The following is a 20868-nucleotide window of genomic DNA, read 5'->3' as shown; positions in this document are numbered from 1 at the left end:
GTAAAAACATCTCAAAAGGACATTTCTGCATTAAGCTTATTACGACAAAAGTTCACGTTTTAAATTTAAGCGCCCTCTAGCGATTGTTATGAAAATGACCCCATATGCTGTTTTGTTGTCACAATCCACCGTCTGCCCTCACTTACCACTGGACAACATTTCCCATAATCCTTTTCACCATCTCACCTGATCCCCATCATTTGAACATTATTAGTTTATCCACACCTGTTTATGTCTCATTATCTGTGTTATATAAGTTCTCTTCTTTGGTTGTTTCATTGTCCAGTATTGAATGTTTTGGTGTTGTGTTTTCCCTGAGTTCGTCGTGGATTAAAGATATCCTTCTGATTACCTGCTTGTTTTGTCTGTTCCCTGCGCAAACCGTGACATTTGTGCAGTCAGATAAAGACGCATTTATTTTTGCATTTATAAAAGTATTAATGGTTTAATAAATGTTTAGGGATTCAAAGATATTTAAAGAGCACCTTACCCCAATCCCAATCCCACCCCTTACCTTAACCTCAACCACTTGTCAACCATAAAACACAACACACTAGTGAAAGTACAGTCACATGTATTTATTCTATAGAATGAACAAAACGGTATAAACGTATTACAAACAAGTCGCATTGCAAACCTTCTGAACTGAAGCCATACGAAAACTTTATACTAGGAACTCCGGGAACGGAAATCAACATCTTCAAACAAACTGGAACATTAGCATGATGTAATCGGTAATGGTAGCCAATAACATTTCACATTCAAAGCTGACGTAATGAAGCTGTCTGTCACGACACAGACGAAAGCCAGTGATATTTCACTATTAGGGCTGACGTAACGTGGCGTCCTTCGAAAGTCCGGGTACACAGCAGAAATCGTAAGACAGCAGATGGTGATAGCATTAGCGTCCGTTTCTCGTACAAATCGATTGTTTGACCTCGGTACACTAGGAATATTTGTACATTTGAAACATTTTAACTGTTATCAACTGTTATTTAAATCATGTGTTTTAAGTTATTTAATAAATAAATGTGTTACGTTACTTGCTCAAAAGGCCTGAATATGTATGTATGTGTAATGTAAATACAGTTATCACGACATTTTGAAATGAAAATCAACGAAAAATCGTTTATACTTTACAACAACTCGCAACATTTTTGAAGGAAACAGAGAGAAAGCATGAAATATGTGGGATGCTAAAACCCTTTATCTCATCTCATCTCATCTCAAAAAGGGAAACTTGCCTCTGTTTCACCTCTTTGCTGTATAAAAAGGCTTGTAATAGCCGCCCACTTATTCCTGAGAGGAATGATGCAGAAAGTCAGAGGTGGGTGAATGCTAATGATCTGATTAAGCCTGGGGTTATGATGGAACAACAAGTACAAACAGGTTCAAAACTTTATGAAACAGATCTACGCATCTCCTACGAAAAGAGGAGAATCAGTATCTTTCTGTGAGGTGAGCAATTTTACCTTAAAGGTGAATTGTTTTAATTAGTCTAAGAGGAATGCATAGAGGCTGAGATTATGTGTCACACCAGTCATCCCAAGTGTAAATCAAATCAATTGTATGACGTCGGTATGGAAATTAAAGTAAACAGACATCACGGTTATGTTTACTATTATTCATCCAGTGGATATAATGTTTATGTTCTTTTAGCCTGACATAGAGAGACTCGGGGCAAAATAAAATGTTATCAGACTGCAAGGTGATGCAGTTAGAAAGACAGTTTGTGTCAATGTGTTTATAGCTGTTAGTGTTTAGAAACATCGGAGTGTTTGTTTGTCTATGCCTGGTAGCGCTTCTGAGCGCTTGTTGTGTACACATGTGCGTAAACTTATGAGGGCCAAACTTTCGAAAGCGTCCTGGTAAATACTTTAAAATATGTCAAAATCTAAAAGCATTTTAAATGGCCCTTACTTATTAAAAGGCTCATAGATCTGCCAAATCATATTTTGCTTTATATAAGTTGCCTGGCATGAACTACTTAAACTGCAGCTTGATATGAACTCTATAAGTTATCCTCACTAACATACTGAACAACTTTGTATGTTTGAATTGTGAGAGAACATTTTATAATCCAGAACAGATGGTAACACTGTTGGTTTCAATGACCTCTGTCGCCTGCTGACAGGTGAGATAAGAGAGGAGAATGGAGATCTGAGGTTCAGGAAGTTTTCTCAGGTCATTTGCATTCCAGATAATAACTAGGTGAATTTCAGTGCTGTGCTAATTATGTTGCAAATAATTCAGTTGGGTGAAATTCTTTGCACAACAAGTATCTACACTGTAAAAAACAACCAGTAACTTTACAGAATGTTATTGTTGTTTGCTGTTACAGATTTGTAATGTATATTTGAAATAAACTCAAATACGTAAAATTACAGAAAAAAACCGCAAAATTATAAGAAAACCGGGGGAACCATGTAATTTTACAGGGGAAAACTTTATTTTACAGTTTATTTCTGGCACTCCAGCTGCGCCCAGCCAACCCGGTCTCATGAATTGCATATAAATAACACGCTGTTGCATTATCATGAAATACGTACGCCAAAGTTTGATTTTGCGTGCATATGATACGCCAATGTTTGCGTGCACCTCGCTGGAGAGCAGCCATTTTGAAACGTACATGAAGAGGAAACACTGAAATAATTAAAATAATACTGTTAGGTTTAGGGTTAGGGTAGAAGTTATAATATGCACGCACGCTAACATTAGGTTTAGGGTTTGGGTTAGGGGACAGGTTAATAAGACAAATTGCCGGTTAATATGCACTCGCGCTAAATTGGCGTATCATATGCGCGCAAAAATAGGCGTATTTATGCACGCAAAATCGAACTTTGACGTACGTATTTCACGATAATGCAACCCGCGTGTTATTTATACGCATTATTATTTATTCATGAGACTGGGCTCGCCCAGCTGCCAGAAAATCTCAGATTTTTTTTGAAGATTTTATTCTTTACAGTTCATTTTTGAAATACGGTCAAAAACTGTAAAATTACAGAAAAAGACAGCAAAATTACAAGAAAAACGGGGAAAACAATGTATTATATATATTTATATCCTGTAATTTTACAAGAAGAAAAATATTATTTTACGGTATATTTCAGTCATTCCAGCTGACAGAAAATGTCTGTTATTCAAGGGATTTTTGTTTTACAGTGTATATTTTAAAGAATGCAAACGTTAAGAGCTAACCATCAGTCTGACAGATCAAGCTTAAAGGGATACTACACCCAAAAATGAAAATTCTGTCATCATTTACTTGGGGGGATAGTAATTCATGACAGAAATTTCATTTTTGGGTGGAGTATCCCTTTAGGACAAATGGGCAGTAATGAAAAATACACAACATTAAATGGTTTTTGAGCAACATGTGTAAATTATGACAATACTGTATTTAAAAACTTAAATTCAACATTGGGTAAACTAATAGAATCTAGGGCTGTCACGATTATTAAATAATCGTCTCATCGTGCTTGTTTGACCTCATCGCAATGATTTCGGATCATCGCAATTATCGCACATCTCTATAGAAGACACTAGGGGGAGCTGTAGTGCATCTGCATATTGCATATTTTAGTGTACACTGTAAAAAATGTCAGTAGATTTAACAGTAAAATACCGTATAAATGCTACAGTATAAAACCGTATTTCATAAAACATGCGAAACCCGTAGAATTTACAGTGGAAATCTGTAATTAGTTTTACGGAGTAAGACCGTACATTTAACAGGTAAAAACATATGAAAATACGGTTTATTGGAGTAAAACATTACAGCACACTGTATTATTTGCCGTAAAAAAAGAACGTCTTAAAAATATTCTTATTACAAATAGGCTACATAAACATATCTGACTCCCCTGTGCAGTGTGCACTTAAACCAGTTTTAATATGTGTTATAAAATCATCTTTTTCTGTGTAAAGTTGTAATATAATGACTTCTATACATTGTTTAGCTTAAATTGTCTGCCTAAACCCCCCAAAAAATTTCACCTTGACATTTGTCACTTTTGATAATTTAAATATTGTTTTTATGTAATTAGCAGTGCTTTCACATTTTTAGATTGTGTGAAACAAATTTTTTGTCTCTGAACTCAAGAATGTATTTTATGGTAAAGCAATCAACTCAACAAGCATTTAAAACATAACCGTTAAGCATCATCCAATCAAGATATACGTTGCGCCTTGGCTTCGTGAACAAAGGATGTGATTGGTTGAATACTCATTGGCGCGGAGCACACAGTAACGTAAAGTTATTGCTGAGTAAAGTTAAATGCTGAGACAATTTTAATTTTTGGTGAACTATCAATTTAAGAAATAAGATACAAATCATACAAATTGCAATTTTTAATTAGTTCTGCACAGAACAAACTGTTCCACATAATATATGTTTTACATATATTCCACAACACAGATTAATAACTCGGTTTACACAAATCTAAACTTTAGAACTGGTTTATTTCTATTATTTCTAAAATCTATTTTGTGAAATGGTTATTTCAGGGCAGTACTAAATAAACTGCAATTTGTATAATATTCTTGCCATACTGTATATGTAAATACACAATAATCTTACGTTCATAAATTTATGTATATTGCATTGAAATGTATCTACAGGACCCTCCTGCTATGCTGCTGTCCGATTCATGCTAGCTGTGGACCGCAAGATTGTGAATGATGACATCACTTCTTTCATCTCTGCTGTTTGCCTAATGTTCTGCAGTTATTACTGCTCCAAAATTAACTACCCTACTGAACTGGCGTCAGTGCTTGAATTCCTGCAAAGGTATGTAAAGAGACTTAGGAGGGGAGATTCATTACGGTGTAGCTTAATTTACAGACTTATAAATGTTTTTTTTTTTCTTTTCAAGGTGTTTTTTTCATCATCAATCCGGAGAAAGGGAATAAAGGAGGTGGAAAAGAAAAACAAAAAGCTACTCCCAGTCTTCACCCTAATCGCTGACCTTTCTGATCATGAATGGCGAGAGACTTTGTAAAGGTGGTCTGCAGACTGTTTCCAAGTTTATACTCGGGGTGAGAGACTTTGTAAAGGTGGCCTACAGACTGTTTCCAAGTTTTAATCTCTTAAAGGGTTATTTCAGGCTTGAATCAAATTTTCCCCATGTTTTACTTACCCTCAAGGCATCCTAAGTGAATGTAACTTTCTTCTTGAGGAATAATGGAGTCAGAGTAATAATACCACGTATCCTTTTACTTCCAAGCAGTAGAATGGGAGTGAATGGGGGGCAATTTTTTAAATCTCCAAAAAGTGCATCCATTGATCAAAGAGCGGCTCGACACGGCTCCGTGGTCTTAACAAAGGTCTTCTGAAGCGAATCCATGCGTTTGTTTAAGAGAAATATACATATTGACAACGCTATAAAGGATAATGTCCAACATCCGCTGCAGGCGAGCGAGAGGCTTGTTTCTCCGGCAAATGACGCAGAGTCTTCACCCTAAGTAAGTTCCTGTGACGAACACAGCATTTTTCGTTTTCGCCAATATAAACACCGCCTCTTCTGGGCGGGAGCTTTCGTCGCCATCATTTAACGGAAAAACAAGCCTCTCTTTCGCCTGCAGCGGCTGTTAGACATTATCCTTAATAGCGTTGTCAATATGCATATTTCTCTTAAACAAACGCATTGATTCGCTTCAGAAGACCTTTGTTAAGACCACGGAGCCGTGTCGAGCCGTTCTTCTTTCATCGATGGATGCACTTTTTGGAGCTTCAAAAAATCCCCCCCATTCACTCACATTCTGCCGCTTGGAAGTCAAAGAATACGTGGTATTATTACTTTGATTGCATTATTCTTCAAGAAGAAAGTCACATTCACTTAGGATGCCGTGAGGGTAAGTAAAACATGGGGAAATTTTGATTTTAAGCATGAAGTATCACTTTAAAGGGATAGTTCTCCCCAAAGTGAAAATTCTGTCATTTCCTCACTCTCAGGTTCTTCCAAACCTGTATACATTTTTTGTTCGGTTAAACAAAAAGGAAGCTATTTATAAGAATGTCAGTAACCAAACAGATCTTATCCCTCATTTACTGCCATAGTAGGGAAAAAAAATACTATGGGAGTCAATGGGGGATGAGATCTGTTTGGTAAATGACATTCTTACAAATAAATTCCTTGGTGTTTAGCAGAACAAAGAAATATATACAGTACAGGTTTGACATGACAAGAGAGTGAGTAAATGATGACAGAATTTTCATTTTTGGGTGAAGCATCACTTTAAATGTAGACTGGACTGAACGATTTTAATTAAACCACTGTATACCAGTTGAAACACGAGAACAGAAAAATGCACTAATATTTTGTCTTAAATGCCTGCCAGTCTTTATTAAAGATACTTGGGACCTCACTGATGTCTTTGTCTTTTATAGATTTTGATGGGTTTTGATGATTTGATTTAGGTTTGCAAATGTAAGATATTTATCAATTAGTTTAACAGTAATTTTAATAGTTTCTTAAAGGTTAAATCTGAATGTTTAGCAAATAATTATAGAGTTTAACTGTAATTATTACAACATAAACCTTTAAATTAGACAGTGCTGAACTGTAAAAAAGATGGTTATGAACCGTAATTAATACAATGTAAACCTTTAAATTAGAAAGTGCTGAACTGTAAAAAAGATGGTTATGAACCGTAATTAATACAATGTAAATCCTGGAATTTGACAGGTATAAACTGTTTTTATAACAGCATAAACAAGTAAATTAGACAGTTATGAACCGTAAAAAAGAAAATTATTAACTAAAATATACGGTACAGTGGGTGCAATCCCGTAAAACCAATAACGTTGCAACCGTACTTTTGACGGTAAAGTTCTGGCAACCACAGCTGCCGGTTTTTTACCGTAAAATTTACGGAATATTTTTTACAGTGTATATATTGTTACTAAAGCATGGTAATACTTGTAAAATGTACCACCACAACACAATCACTTAAAAAAAAAAACTAAAACATATACAAATTACCTGCAGTACAATTTAATATTATTTAAGCAAATCTCAGTGTGAAAACCAGTCTACCAAAATTTCATTAACACACAAGTAAAATTTTACTGTAGTCTTGCAAGTGAGAAAAAAACAGTCTAGAAGCTTTTCTATGACTGATAGTATTTTAATGGTGGCTTCAATTCACACCTGATCAATTTACTTCATTTACAAGTATTTGGTGGTTGTATTATTGACAGGTAAAAGCCTAAACCTTAAATATATGATGACCCAATTTTTTCCGATGTATTTCCAAGAAAAAAACATAGTCTTGTATTCAGAACAATATGGTAATTTCAATCGCTGAATCAAAAATGAATGAGAGTTAAATGTCAAAGCTCAAAAACAGACAATTAATCGTCATAATCGCCAAAGCCCTAAAACAGACAATTAATCGCCATAATCGCAATGATTTATTAGACAATTAATCGTCAATCAAATTTCATAATCGTGACAGCCCTAATAGAATCTTCCAAAATTAGAAACTAGATTGATTTTTTAATTTGCACAAACTGTGAGTCATAGTGTATTTCTTAAACCTGAGGGCATAAAATAATTTATATTGGTTGTTTTACACTTTTGTGTTAAAAAAAGACACAATCGATTCTTAAAGGGATAGTTCACCCAAAAATGAAAATTCTGTCATCATTAACTCACCCGTAAGACTTGTGCAGAACACAAAAGAAGGTATTTTGAAGAATGTTGGTAACTACCCATTCAGTTCTATTGTATGGACACAAAACCAATGCAAGTGAATGGGTACTGCTGAATAGATACATGACATGTAGATACATTTATGGTATGAATTTACAAAGATTGAATTGTGTAGTGGATAGTGTTGTTCAAGGGTTGTTCTGGGTTGACTGAGAAGACAAGGTGCTTAAAACCATTCACTTCTATTGTATAGACACAAAATCAAAAGGATGCCCCTAAGCTAAGGACTAGATGTCTGCATGTGTGGTCACCTTTTTGTTTTATATAAAAATGCAATATTTTATGTGTGTGCATCTAGAGTATGAAAAGACAGAGATCTGTCCATTAATACCAGCAATATAAACTTCTGGGGCGAACATTTTACATCACTGTATAAATAAAACCCTATCTTCTTACACTCGCATTGCATGCAATCTACATATAAAACCCCACCCGTCCTCTCACTGATACTACAAATCTCTCTGGCATTTGCTCAAGCCAAAGCTCATCTGTCTAAGGACATAAAGACAGTGTGAGAGGAATAGTAATGAGCGAAGCCCTCTATGCATCACTTAAATTTCATTTTAGTCGCAAGGCTTAGAGTTGCACACGGGGTCCCAAGGGGCATGAGAAAGCAGAGACGTGTAGAGAGAAAACCAGTTGTGCCCCGCCAGCACTGGTGACATACCTGAGCAATACCGTGCTTTAGTTTGATTAAACTGCATCCCGCAGGAAGACATGCCTTTACACCCGTGTGGTACTAGCGGACCCCAGAAGTCTCATATCTTGTCCAAACCAATTATAGAACAGCTGCTGATAGACGGAACTTTGGTCTGATCTCTATATCTGTCCCATGCAGATTTGTACCATAATGTGCTATAAAACCATTGGAGTTATCAACAGCTGTCTCAAACATGCTAGCCAAAGCTGAGCCTTAAAAACATCCTAAAGTTAAACACCTGTTGACTTCAATGGACTCTTGAGAAACTAGTGACCCGATTACAAATATTATACATAATTTTCAGAACAGAAATAATGGACAAGAAATAACTGACAGATAAGGATCCTGTTATCAATCAGATTGCATCCAGTGGCCATGGAAGATGCTCATAAACACATGGAACCATTATAATAGGAAATGAAGTACCATTCTGGAAAGGAAAGTCATATCATTAGAGGGCGTACCAAACAACAAGTACATTTAATTACCACATTGATTTGTTTTCTTATTTGCGGCCTGTGTTACTCAGAAATAGGCAGGACGCTGCCCAGGCTTAGTATTAGCTAGATGGGGTGGTTTGACAAGCCTGTTTAGAGGAGCAATAATTTGGCATGCTTCATTTTTATTATAAGAAAAGTCATTGTTTGTCTCCTGAAAGTTGACATCAAAACATCTTAAAAAGGAGGCCAAGCTCTCGTTTCTCAGATCAGGTCAGTACAGCTCTAATCACATCAACTTCTGTGGTACATCAGCACTTTAAATATAGCATGGAAGTGAACTCTTGAGAATACACTGGCTTTCAAACAGCATGCTTTCTACTAAATTTCTGGTGCAGTGACGGCTTTTAAAATAAATATGGGCATCTATTTATATACAGTGAATTCTCACTCAAGAAAATCTCTCATGCATAGATGCAAATGTTAATATATTTTAAAACACTTTTAAGATCTATAATGTTCCATATGATATAGTTTTCTGTTTCAATTTCAATGCACAACCTTCACCATAAAATCTTAAGTTTTTTTCCAGGGATGAGATAACTGCAAGATTTCACAGAAAACTTTAATACACTGAAACCATTAATTGTTGAATCATGTGCATCATCTTACATCATCATTTTACGCCACCCTCTATAGCCCACTTGTTTTGTGGCTGTTTTATACATTTCACATATAGGCCTATCTTTTGGAATACATTATATGTAAATATAAACGTGTGTGACTTTTATTTTAGACATTTTTACACAATCATTATCTTAACTGATAAAGCATATTGAGTTAGCAGCGCAAAGTGAGTTCTGTGAGAATGCAGCGTACGTCACTATGCATAAAACGTCTGTTAAATACATAAATGGTAATTATTAAGTAATTATGGAACAACAACGTAGCCTACAAAGCATTCTAAACTTAAAACCACACATGCGCACACCCACACAAACAACACAACAACGCTATCTATTCTCTCATTATAGCTAACTTACTTCTTTCCAGGTGCTCTGCTGAATCCACAAAGTCAGTAAAACGGCAGCCAGTTTTAAAGTTGACGAAGCTCTGTAGAGTAACATGATCAAGACTCCGGTAAAAGGAAATAAGTTAGTGTCTAGCCAAAAAACCCGTAGCCTCTGTCAGATGTGGTCTGTTCAGCACAAACGCTCAATCCTATACATAATGTCTAATAAGCTCATACAACTTGCAATTAAATCGTGTGACACTTCCTACTAACAGACCGTAAACATTACGTCGCTAGACGAATCCAGCGCACACTGGGCGTTGGAACTGTGCGTTTGGAGAAATGTACTGGAAGTCACGGCGCGCCACCCCTTTACGCACACACGCACATCAGCTCACTGAAACTGCCGGTGACCGCACTTATCACTGCATCAGATAATCAGACATTTTCGAATCAAAACTATACGAGGAAAAAGCAAAGGTTTACATGTTAGAAAACCGACCCAAGTCTGACAAAGTGAAATTTTTTTAAGTTCACATCTGGGTACAGATCGTCATTTACACGACTTGCGTTTCTGAAATATTAGCTTTAACTGCTGGATTACAGTTAGTTTTCTACTTTAAGGGCAAGAAATATGATTTTGAGGTATATCAGACTGCAGAACTGCTAAAGCAAACTGGTTCTGACATACGTAGTTTATATTTAGTTTAACTGGTTTCACAAAACATTTTTGACGACATAAAGCAGTCTTGATGTTGACTAACAAGTAAATCTGTTAATTTCACGGATCTTTAAAACGTTTTGTTTTCTTTCTGTATGCCTATGTTTACTTATCTTTGGACAAACAAATATAAAGACTACAAGATAATAGGTTTTGTGGAATGTTAATTTCTATAATTTGATATAGCCTACAGTTTATAGGCATCATGAACTTCAAACGACACAACTGGTATTATCTGAATCTACAGGTTTCTGAACTGTAAACCAGGCATGTGGGAAATTGTTCAAAATTGGTAAACACTTTTATGAGGCAATTTAAGGTTATTACACACAATTCAGCATTTGCAGTTTATGAGGTTTCACCAACTCACGGCGAGACATTAAAGTGTGTTTATCTAAACACAAGGGTATCTCCTATCACAATAAATTTTGTAAGCAAAGAGTGTAGTTTCATAACATAATTAGGTGCTGGTGGTACATGAAGCACCAAGGACGTTCATTTTAATAATTGAGATTGGGCTCTCCAGAGACATTTTCAACAGGGAAAGTCAGCAGTTATCTTTGCCTTGAGCTTGTTAAAATTTAGGCCTATTCAGGAGATGTTTGAGAAACTTAATATGTCAATACATACAAATTAGTATTGTACCATTAAACACAGCAAAATGTGCATAAGGTACTTCAAATGATTATTTTACAGGGAAATTAAGTAAATTTGAGTAGCAAAATACATTTCTCAACATAAGAAGAGATTTTATGTTGCTGCATCATATTGAGCAAATGTAACACAGCAATTCAATAAAAGCAGTCAACATCATGGCATACACTGCGGAAAAAACCTTTTGATAGATTCTTGCTTGTCTATATAACTTCTGAATTCCTCTGACTGCCCATTTCAGCTCAAACGGTTAAAAGATTTTTGTGCATTCAAGCTAAATATCACTGCAGGGTTTGGGTCCAATTCAGATTCATGAATGATATGCAACGGAGATGATGTCTGAATCCAGTGTCCTATCTAAATATCCTGTGGTCATGGTGAATTTGTATCCCAACATAAGGATGCATTCTTATCTCATTCAAATATTGGATAAAAATGTTTTGAGGAAATGTACCCAAATTAAAGATACAGCTTTTGTGTAAGCCATGAACTAATGAAGTGTCCTGTTGGACCCAATCACTAGTCTCTTTAAAAAAAAACATCTCCCAAATTCACAAATGAAAATATTGTGGCTTCTTTGAAATGAACCATTTTCAGGTAACAGGGTTAAAGGAATGTATTAGTGGCTCAATGAGATCACAAAGCTCTAGTGGGAAAAGCTCAGAGCGAGTCCTTCACCTTCTCTCAGGAACTGGTCAGTTAATTATTTCATGTTACAATGTGAAAAATTCACATAGTTTATTATAGGCTCTGTTATCATTTTCCTGATGTTATATATGTTTTTCTTTATTTAACAGGTTTCCTAATTGCCCCCCATTTAACCTTTTTTTGATTTCATTGTGTGAATTGTGATTCCCTGAAGTCTATTGGTTGAAAAGGCAAATAAATGTAATAAAGAAGCATGGATTATCACATTTAACTTGCGGTTGTTAAGCATCTGTGTTGATTTGGCTGGAAAACAACACATTGTACTGTACATATACGTATACATGATGTTCTTATCCAGCCGGGGGGAAATATTATCCTAGCTGGACAACAGACCCCCCATTGCTTCCAGCTGCCTTGTCACATGAGAAAAAAGAAGGAGAGAGACATAGTGGACTATTAGTCTTAAGGAAAGATGGTCAGAAACAATGTAAAAGAAACCTTATTTGCACATGCTGATCAATGAGACCGTGTGGTAAACACAATGCAGTTCTGTGACTATGGCGAGATGTGTTTTTGGAATATAGTTATACATTTTCTCGCTCCCTCTCTCACTTGCTATCTTCTATAGCAAACAAAAACCCATCTATCAGAAGAAAAGGAAAGAAAATATTCTTATTCCTCAGAAGTTACCGTAAAACACAATATTTACATCCCAAACAGAAATCATACTGTAGCTTAAGGTTCACTGGTTTATATCGTGGTTATGGCACATCTAGATTAAAAAATAATAAACGGATTAAAAAAAGAATGTAAAAACAAGAAGGGGACTTTTAAGGCAGGTCAATGGTAAAAACATCCTAGACTATTTTAATCCAGTTGTCCAAAACTGAAGTAAAGATGACTTGAGTATTTAAAGATGAATTGTAGACATTTGTGATACATTTCTGTTTTGATTTTGCTCTCTTTAATTTGCTATAATGGCGAAGGCCTAATAAAACCCCGATAATTGGTATTTAAACTGTGTGCTCTTGCATAGAGAGATGCAGTTAGTGTATATTTAAGTGGCACTAATTTATACAAATATATGCAATTTGACAGAAAGGTCAGACTCTAATGTTGTTTGGATGGAGTCCTTGTTATCTTCAGTGGCTGATGCATTGTCTTAACTGATTAGCATGTGCTGCATTACAGAAACAGTTTGTAGGTTTTTTTTAGCATTGTTTTGTGCCTGGTGTGTTTGAATGTAGGTCCCTCTTTTCTCTAAGTTTGTTCACATAGCTTGAGTAAAGCAGATAAGTATCACCAATAAAACCAAAGCATGCTCTCAACATCATTGTAAACCAGTCTAATGTGACATCTTACCCTAACATAGCAAATCAATGTGTATGGCCTTGGCTGTGCCACATCTATCATTAGACTGTAAAAAATGTCAGTAGATTTAACAGTAAAATACCGTATAAATGCTACAGTATAAAACCGTATTTCATAAAACATGCGAAACCCGTAGAATTTACAGTGGAAAGCTGTAATTAGTTTTACGGAGTAAGACCGTACATTTAACAGGTAAAAACATATGAAAATACGGTTTATTGGAGTAAAACATTACAGTACACTGTATTATTTGCCGTAAAAAAAGAACGTCTTAAAAATATTCTTATTACAAATAGGCTACATAAACATATCTGACTCCCCTGTGCAGTGTGCACTTAAACCAGTTTTAATATGTGTTATAAAATCATCTTTTTCTGTGTAAAGTTGTAATGTAATGACTTCTATACATTGTTTAGCTTAAATTGTCTGCCTAAACCCCCCCAAAAATTTCACCTTGACATTTGTCACTTTTGATAATTTAAATATTGTTTTTATGTAATTAGCAGTGCTTTTACATTTTTAGATTGTGTGAAACAAATTTTTTGTCTCTGAACTCAAGAATGTATTTTATGGTAAAGCAATCAACTCAACAAGCATTTAAAACATAACCGTTAAGCATCATCCAATCAAGATATACGTTGCGCCTTGGCTTCGTGAACAAAGGATGTGATTGGTTGAATACTCATTGGCGCGGAGCACACAGTAACGTAAATTTTGCCTTCCCGCGTTTCAACAGTGACGATTCTGATGAAGCACTGTCGGAGCTGAACTACAAATCAGTGGAATAATATATATATATATATATATATATATGTATGGCATTGGGCATATTGGTAAGTTGGATTTAACGGTTTTAGCAGTGTGTGATTTTAAACACGAGTAGAATGTACACTGTTTTCACGGGGCATAAACGTATTTAACTAGCCAGCGCATGTAGGCAGACTTGCAAGTCCTAAAGCGTGAGAGCTCTTGATCCGTGGAAATACTCTGTAAAATATATGTTTGTTAAGTACTTTTGCTAAATAGAATCAAGCAGTGCATCGTTTTAAATACGAGTAAGTTAGCATGTAGGCTACACTTTTTAAACATGTCTGGCAGCGGATGTAGTAAAACTCGCAAGCTCTAGATGTCCTGCCCAGTTTGTGAAATATAATTTATGTGTTTGAAACCGTAGTAGAGTGTGTATTTATTCACGTAGTTTAAATGTTTAGCTGTCAGTTCTGTGTGATATCAGTGCAAATCCTTAGGTAGCATGTTTTACATAACAAACTTCACCTTAAACCACGGTGCGTGTTCAAGTGTGCATTTTTACCGTAAACAAAATAGATTCACGTGTTGCTACTCCACATGCCCTTGCTGTCACAAAACTATAAGTTTTAAGAGTACAGAAATGGTTGCTCAGAGGATGTGAAAGGCATGATTCTTCTACCTCTCTCCTGTTTTGATGAGAAAGAGGAGCTCCTCCATTATGTAGAAGAGACAAGCCTGGCAAAGGATGTGGAGTTAGAAAACCTGCCTGTGACGCCTTGCATTATTGTGTGTGTGGTAAGTGAACGTTTTGTTAATATACAGTAGAACCCTAAAGCTTTAATGATTAAATGTTTAACTATAAAGTTGAGTTTATAAGTTTACATGCCCCTTGCAGAGTATGCAAAATGATAGGGATTAAAGTGATAGTTCACCCACAAATGAAAATTCTGTCATCATTTACTCACCCTCTTATCATTTTAAACTAGAACACAAAAGAAGATATATAAAAAAATGCTGGTAACCGAACAGCAGTGGCACCCATTCATTTCTATTGTATGGACACGAAACCAACACAAGTCAATGGGGGCCAGTTAACAACATTCTTCAAAATTGTGTTCTGCAGAAGAAAGTCATACAGGGTAAATGCTGAGACAATTTTAATTTTTGGTGAACTATCAATTTAAGAAATAAGATACAAATCATACAAATTGCAATTTTTAATTAGTTCTGCACAGAACAAACTGTTCCACATAATATATGTTTTTACATATATTCCACAACACAGATTAATAACTCGGTTTACACAAATCTAAACTTTAGAACTGGTTTATTTCTATTATTTCTAAAATCTATTTTGTGAAATGGTTATTTCAGGGCAGTACTAAATAAACTGCAATTTGTATAATATTCTTGCCATACTGTATATGTAAATACACAATAATCTTACGTTCATAAATTTATGTATATTGCATTGAAATGTATCTACAGGACCCTCCTGCTATGCTGCTGTCCGATTCATGCTAGCTGTGGACCGCAAGATTGTGAATGATGACATCACTTCTTTCATCTCTGCTGTTTGCCTAATGTTCTGCAGTTATTACTGCTCCAAAATTAACTACCCTACTGAACTGGCGTCAGTGCTTGAATTCCTGCAAAGGTATGTAAAGAGACTTAGGAGGGGAGATTCATTACGGTGTAGCTTAATTTACAGACTTATAAATGTTTTTTTTTTCTTTTCAAGGTGTTTTTTTCATCCTCAATCCGGAGAAAGGGAATAAAGGAGGTGGAAAAGAAAAACAAAAAGCTACTCCCAGTCTTCACCCTAATCGCTGACCTTTCTGATCATGAATGGCGAGAGACTTTGTAAAGGTGGTCTGCAGACTGTTTCCAAGTTTATACTCGGGGTGAGAGACTTTGTAAAGGTGGCCTACAGACTGTTTCCAAGTTTTAATCTCTTAAAGGGTTATTTCAGGCTTGAATCAAATTTTCCCCATGTTTTACTTACCCTCAAGGCATCCTAAGTGAATGTAACTTTCTTCTTGAGGAATAATGGAGTCAGAGTAATAATACCACGTATCCTTTTACTTCCAAGCAGTAGAATGGGAGTGAATGGGGGGCAATTTTTTAAATCTCCAAAAAGTGCATCCATTGATCAAAGAGCGGCTCGACACGGCTCCGTGGTCTTAACAAAGGTCTTCTGAAGCGAATCCATGCGTTTGTTTAAGAGAAATATACATATTGACAACGCTATAAAGGATAATGTCCAACATCCGCTGCAGGCGAGCGAGAGGCTTGTTTCTCCGGCAAATGACGCAGAGTCTTCACCCTAAGTAAGTTCCTGTGACGAACACAGCATTTTTCGCCAATATAAACACCGCCTCTTCTGGGCGGGAGCTTTCGTCGCCATCATTTAACGGAAAAACAAGCCTCTCTTTCGCCTGCAGCGGCTGTTAGACATTATCCTTAATAGCGTTGTCAATATGCATATTTCTCTTAAACAAACGCATTGATTCGCTTCAGAAGACCTTTGTTAAGACCACGGAGCCGTGTCGAGCCGTTCTTCTTTCATCGATGGATGCACTTTTTGGAGCTTCAAAAAATCCCCCCCATTCACTCACATTCTGCCGCTTGGAAGTCAAAGAATACGTGGTATTATTACTTTGATTGCATTATTCTTCAAGAAGAAAGTCACATTCACTTAGGATGCCGTGAGGGTAAGTAAAACATGGGGAAATTTTGATTTTAAGCATGAAGTATCACTTTAAAGGGATAGTTCTCCCCAAAGTGAAAATTCTGTCATTTCCTCACTCTCAGGTTCTTCCAAACCTGTATACATTTTTTGTTCGGTTAAACAAAAAGGAAGCTATTTATAAGAATGTCAGTAACCAAACAGATCTTATCCCTCATTTACTGCCATAGTAGGGAAAAAAATACTATGGGAGTCAATGGGGGATGAGATCTGTTTGGTAAATGACATTCTTACAAATAAATTCCTTGGTGTTTAGCAGAACAAAGAAATATATACAGTACAGGTTTGACATGACAAGAGAGTGAGTAAATGATGACAGAATTTTCATTTTTGGGTGAAGCATCACTTTAAATGTAGACTGGACTGAACGATTTTAATTAAACCACTGTATACCAGTTGAAACACGAGAACAGAAAAATGCACTAATATTTTGTCTTAAATGCCTGCCAGTCTTTATTAAAGATACTTGGGACCTCACTGATGTCTTTGTCTTTTATAGATTTTGATGGGTTTTGATGATTTGATTTAGGTTTGCAAATGTAAGATATTTATCAATTAGTTTAACAGTAATTTTAATAGTTTCTTAAAGGTTAAATCTGAATGTTTAGCAAATAATTATAGAGTTTAACTGTAATTATTACAACATAAACCTTTAAATTAGACAGTGCTGAACTGTAAAAAAGATGGTTATGAACCGTAATTAATACAATGTAAACCTTTAAATTAGACAGTGCTGAACTGTAAAAAAGATGGTTATGAACCGTAATTAATACAATGTAAACCTTTAAATTAGAAAGTGCTGAACTGTAAAAAAGATGGTTATGAACCGTAATTAATACAATGTAAACCTTTAAATTAGAAAGTGCTGAACTGCAAAAAAGATGGTTATGAACCGTAATTAATACAAGGTATAAACTGTTTTTATAACAGCATAAACAAGTAAATTAGACCGTTATGAACCGTAAAAAAGACAATTATCAACTGTAAAATATACGGTACAGTGGGTGCAATCCCGTAAAACCAATAACGTTGCAACCGTACTTTTGACGGTAAAGTTCTGGCAACCACAGCTGCCGGTTTTTTACCGTAAAATTTACGGAATATTTTTTACAGTGAAAGGGTTGCGCAAAACTATTGTGATATTTGATAAATGTCGATAAAAAACTTTTGTGAATAAGTAACTTATATGTTGTACAATGACTTGTGATAAGTCATTCCAAAAATCATGGCAATGGATGTAGATAGGTTTACAATTAGCACATATTGCAGCCATTGCACCAGCCATTATTTTTAATTGAAAGAGATGTAGGGTGTTATCTAGGAAAGCCCCCATACGAGGGAATGGCCACGTATGAGGTGTTTCTGGGAGGTTATAGTATGCAATTTCACATCTTTTGAGAATAATCATGTGACTTTTACATACGGCAGTTGACCCATTGCGGTTCGGCTAAAGATTCCTTTTTTGAATTGCCTGGAAAACCACCTTGTGAGCATAAAAACTTTTTGCGATATATGGGAGTTTTGCTAAATTGATGCGTTTCCATTGAGCGTTACTTAAGTTACATGCAGTGAGTGCAAATATCTGTGAGCTAATATGAATGCATCTATTTTTTTATTTACTAAAAGCTCAAGTGGACAGCGAGCCAAATCTGTTTACCTTCATTATACTCAAAAATGAACACGTGAACTTGTGAACCAGCCGTTATCCATTAATACCAAGATAAGAACCACCAGCTCCAGCCGTACATTAGACATCACAAGTGTTATCTGCATCCATTCTGCTAAGCAACATCAAACAACAGCTCAATTTATAATAAATCAATTAGCAAGACCAAATAATAGCTCCTCTTGTCAAAATTCAGTTATTAAGCTTGTTCAAGTGCTTAGAACAAAGCCGAGGAGGTGAACCTCCTTTAAACCCTCAATTATTATGCATAACACAACAACATTTACTTTGTAATTATTTGTCAAAGCTCTGTGGTCATTAGAGATGAGAAGGTTAGGATCAAGCAACTGGCTTCGTGAGACGCAAACAAAGGTTAGCTTGAGAAAGCAGTCGTTGATGATGAGCGAGGTGCACTCAACACAGCACAACAGGTATGTGTAAATACGGGTGTACATTTTACTGCTTCAAACCACGGACTTGGTGTAACTGAGTGTGCTATACAAAGAAAGACGTTTTTTTCATTCTGTTATGTCAACAGCATTGGAATAATTGCATGTGTGTGTAGGAGGGTCTCCTGAAGGATTACAAACCTGTGTGATTTGATTTCCTTCTGGTTTAGTTTCTCCTTGTTGATCAGTATACATTCAATTCTGTCTTTTTTCCCTTTTTTAAAATGCAGTAGATGAGAGGTAATACAAAAACACAGAGAACATGTTTGTCATCAATCATTGTTATAGGCATGTGTTTATTGTGTAATAAAAGCACTCCTTCTTATTAAAATAAGAATTAACCTCATATCTGTCCTTGATCCTCATGGATAGAGGTTTAAAAAACGACTCTTCAGCCTCATTTACACTCAAATTCAAGATGCATCTCTTTGGGGTTTTTGTATCCCAGCGTTGGGCCAAAAACGTATGAACCCAGCCATTGGGTTAAAGGGATAGTTCACCCAAAAATGTCATAATTTACTCACGGTCTTGTCGTTTCAAACCTGTATGGCTTTCTTTCTTCTGCAGAACACAAAAGAAGATATTTTAAAGAATGTTGGTAACCCATTACCCATTGACTTCTATTGTACGGACACAAAACCAATGCAAGTCTATTGGTACTGCTTGGTTACTGTCACGATCCCAGTCTGTGTTCCCTTGTTATTTTGGACTTTTATGTTATTTCCCGTTGTGTGCCATGTTAATTATTGTCAGGTGTTCCTTGTTTGCCGGCTTGTTATCTCAGTGTATTTAAGCCCTTGTGTTTCAGTTGTTGGTTGTCAGTCGTTGTTCCATGTTGCATGTTGCCCCTTGTTCCTGGATTCATTTTTTGTTTTGTTTTAAATCCTTACTGCATGTGGAGCCACTGCCTTGCCTGCCTATTTGTTACAGAATGACTGACCACAAAATGGATCCAGCAGTTGGATGACACCCTGCAATGCGCCTTCTCATGCTCTGCCAGGGCTCCCTTGAGCATCACACCCAGGACTTTTAAGATCTTGTTCCAGATACCCACTACCCAGATAAATCTCTGATTGTGTTTTATCGCGCCAGTCTAAATGAACCACTCAGATCACAACTTTCTCAGTATGATCCTCAAGGGAGATTTATGGACTTTGTAGAGTTGGCCATGGCGTTGAGCAGGTCCCCTTTCACCGTGGGCGAGGTGGAGGACGATGCCTCCCTTAAATATTTTTTGGGGACCTCAGGCAGCCTGCAGTTCCCACGCTGATGGTGGCCAGCCCAATCATCAAGATGGCCGCCAGTCCAGAGCCTGCTCGCTAGCTGGCCGCCAGTCCAGAGCCTGCTCGCAAGATGGCCGTCAGTCCAGAGCCTGCTCGCAAGATGGTCGTCAGTCCAGAGTCTCCAGTCATCGTGGCTGCCACACCGGTGGTCCCAAGTCCAGTGGTCCTGGAGGCATCGATTCCCGAGGGTATGTCTGTCATGATCCCAGTCTGTGTTGCCCTGTTATTTTGGGCTTTTATGTTATTTCCTTTTGTGTGCCATGTTTGTAGTCCTTTGTAGTTTTTTGTGTTAATTATAGTCAGGTGTTCCTTGTTTGCCCGCTTGTTATCCCAGTGTATTTAAGCCCTTGTGTTTCAGCTGTTGGTTGTCAGTCGTTGTCAGTGTTGGGCAAGTTACTCTGGAAATGTAATTAAATGACTGATTACTCCTTTTAAAAGTAATCAAGTTACTGGTCTGATTACTTTATTTAAAAAGTAATTAGTTACATTACTACCCCCCACCCCTCAAAAACACAAAATAACCTCTTTAGCCTTCTCAAGACTAAACTTTATTGGGAAGAGCATATTCTACTCAATCTCGTCTTTCATTATTTTAATACATTCTTTCTGCGTATTCCATACTAAAGCCTGTCATAAATAATAATTAAACTGCCTAATTAAATAATTAAAACTTGCATTTTAACTTAAAACATTTTTTCATATGTTAACTA

General features: G+C 36.3%; 1 protein-coding gene and 1 long non-coding RNA gene across 3 annotated transcripts in view; one reads left to right on the top strand and one right to left on the bottom strand.

The window, feature by feature from the left end:
* ghrhrb (growth hormone releasing hormone receptor b) overlaps positions 1 to 10171 on the bottom strand; it is a 37892-nt gene extending 27721 nt beyond the window's left edge. The window contains exon 1 of the mRNA XM_057337393.1: positions 9899 to 10171. Within this exon, the coding sequence (XP_057193376.1) occupies positions 9899 to 9982 (84 nt within the window). The 5' untranslated portion in view covers positions 9983 to 10171. The remainder of the gene's footprint in view (positions 1 to 9898) is intronic.
* A 3994-nt stretch (positions 10172 to 14165) lies between these two features.
* On the top strand, positions 14166 to 17469 carry LOC130556908 (uncharacterized). Of its 2 annotated transcripts, XR_008963253.1 has the most exons (4): positions 14166 to 14316; positions 14711 to 14806; positions 15500 to 15668; positions 15753 to 17469. It is a non-coding gene; the product is annotated as an uncharacterized LOC130556908 (long non-coding RNA). The 2 variants fall into 2 exon arrangements; XR_008963252.1 differs by lacking the exon at positions 14166 to 14316 and having other exon boundaries at positions 14339 to 14806.
* The last annotated feature ends 3399 nt before the right edge of the window (positions 17470 to 20868 follow it).

The sequence above is a fragment of the Triplophysa rosa genome, linkage group LG7 (genome assembly GCF_024868665.1).
Source record: "Triplophysa rosa linkage group LG7, Trosa_1v2, whole genome shotgun sequence".
In the NCBI taxonomy this organism is placed as follows: Eukaryota; Metazoa; Chordata; class Actinopteri; order Cypriniformes; family Nemacheilidae; genus Triplophysa; species Triplophysa rosa.
The sequence above is the reverse complement of the archived record's forward strand: the minus strand, read 5'-3'. Positions and strand labels throughout refer to the sequence as shown.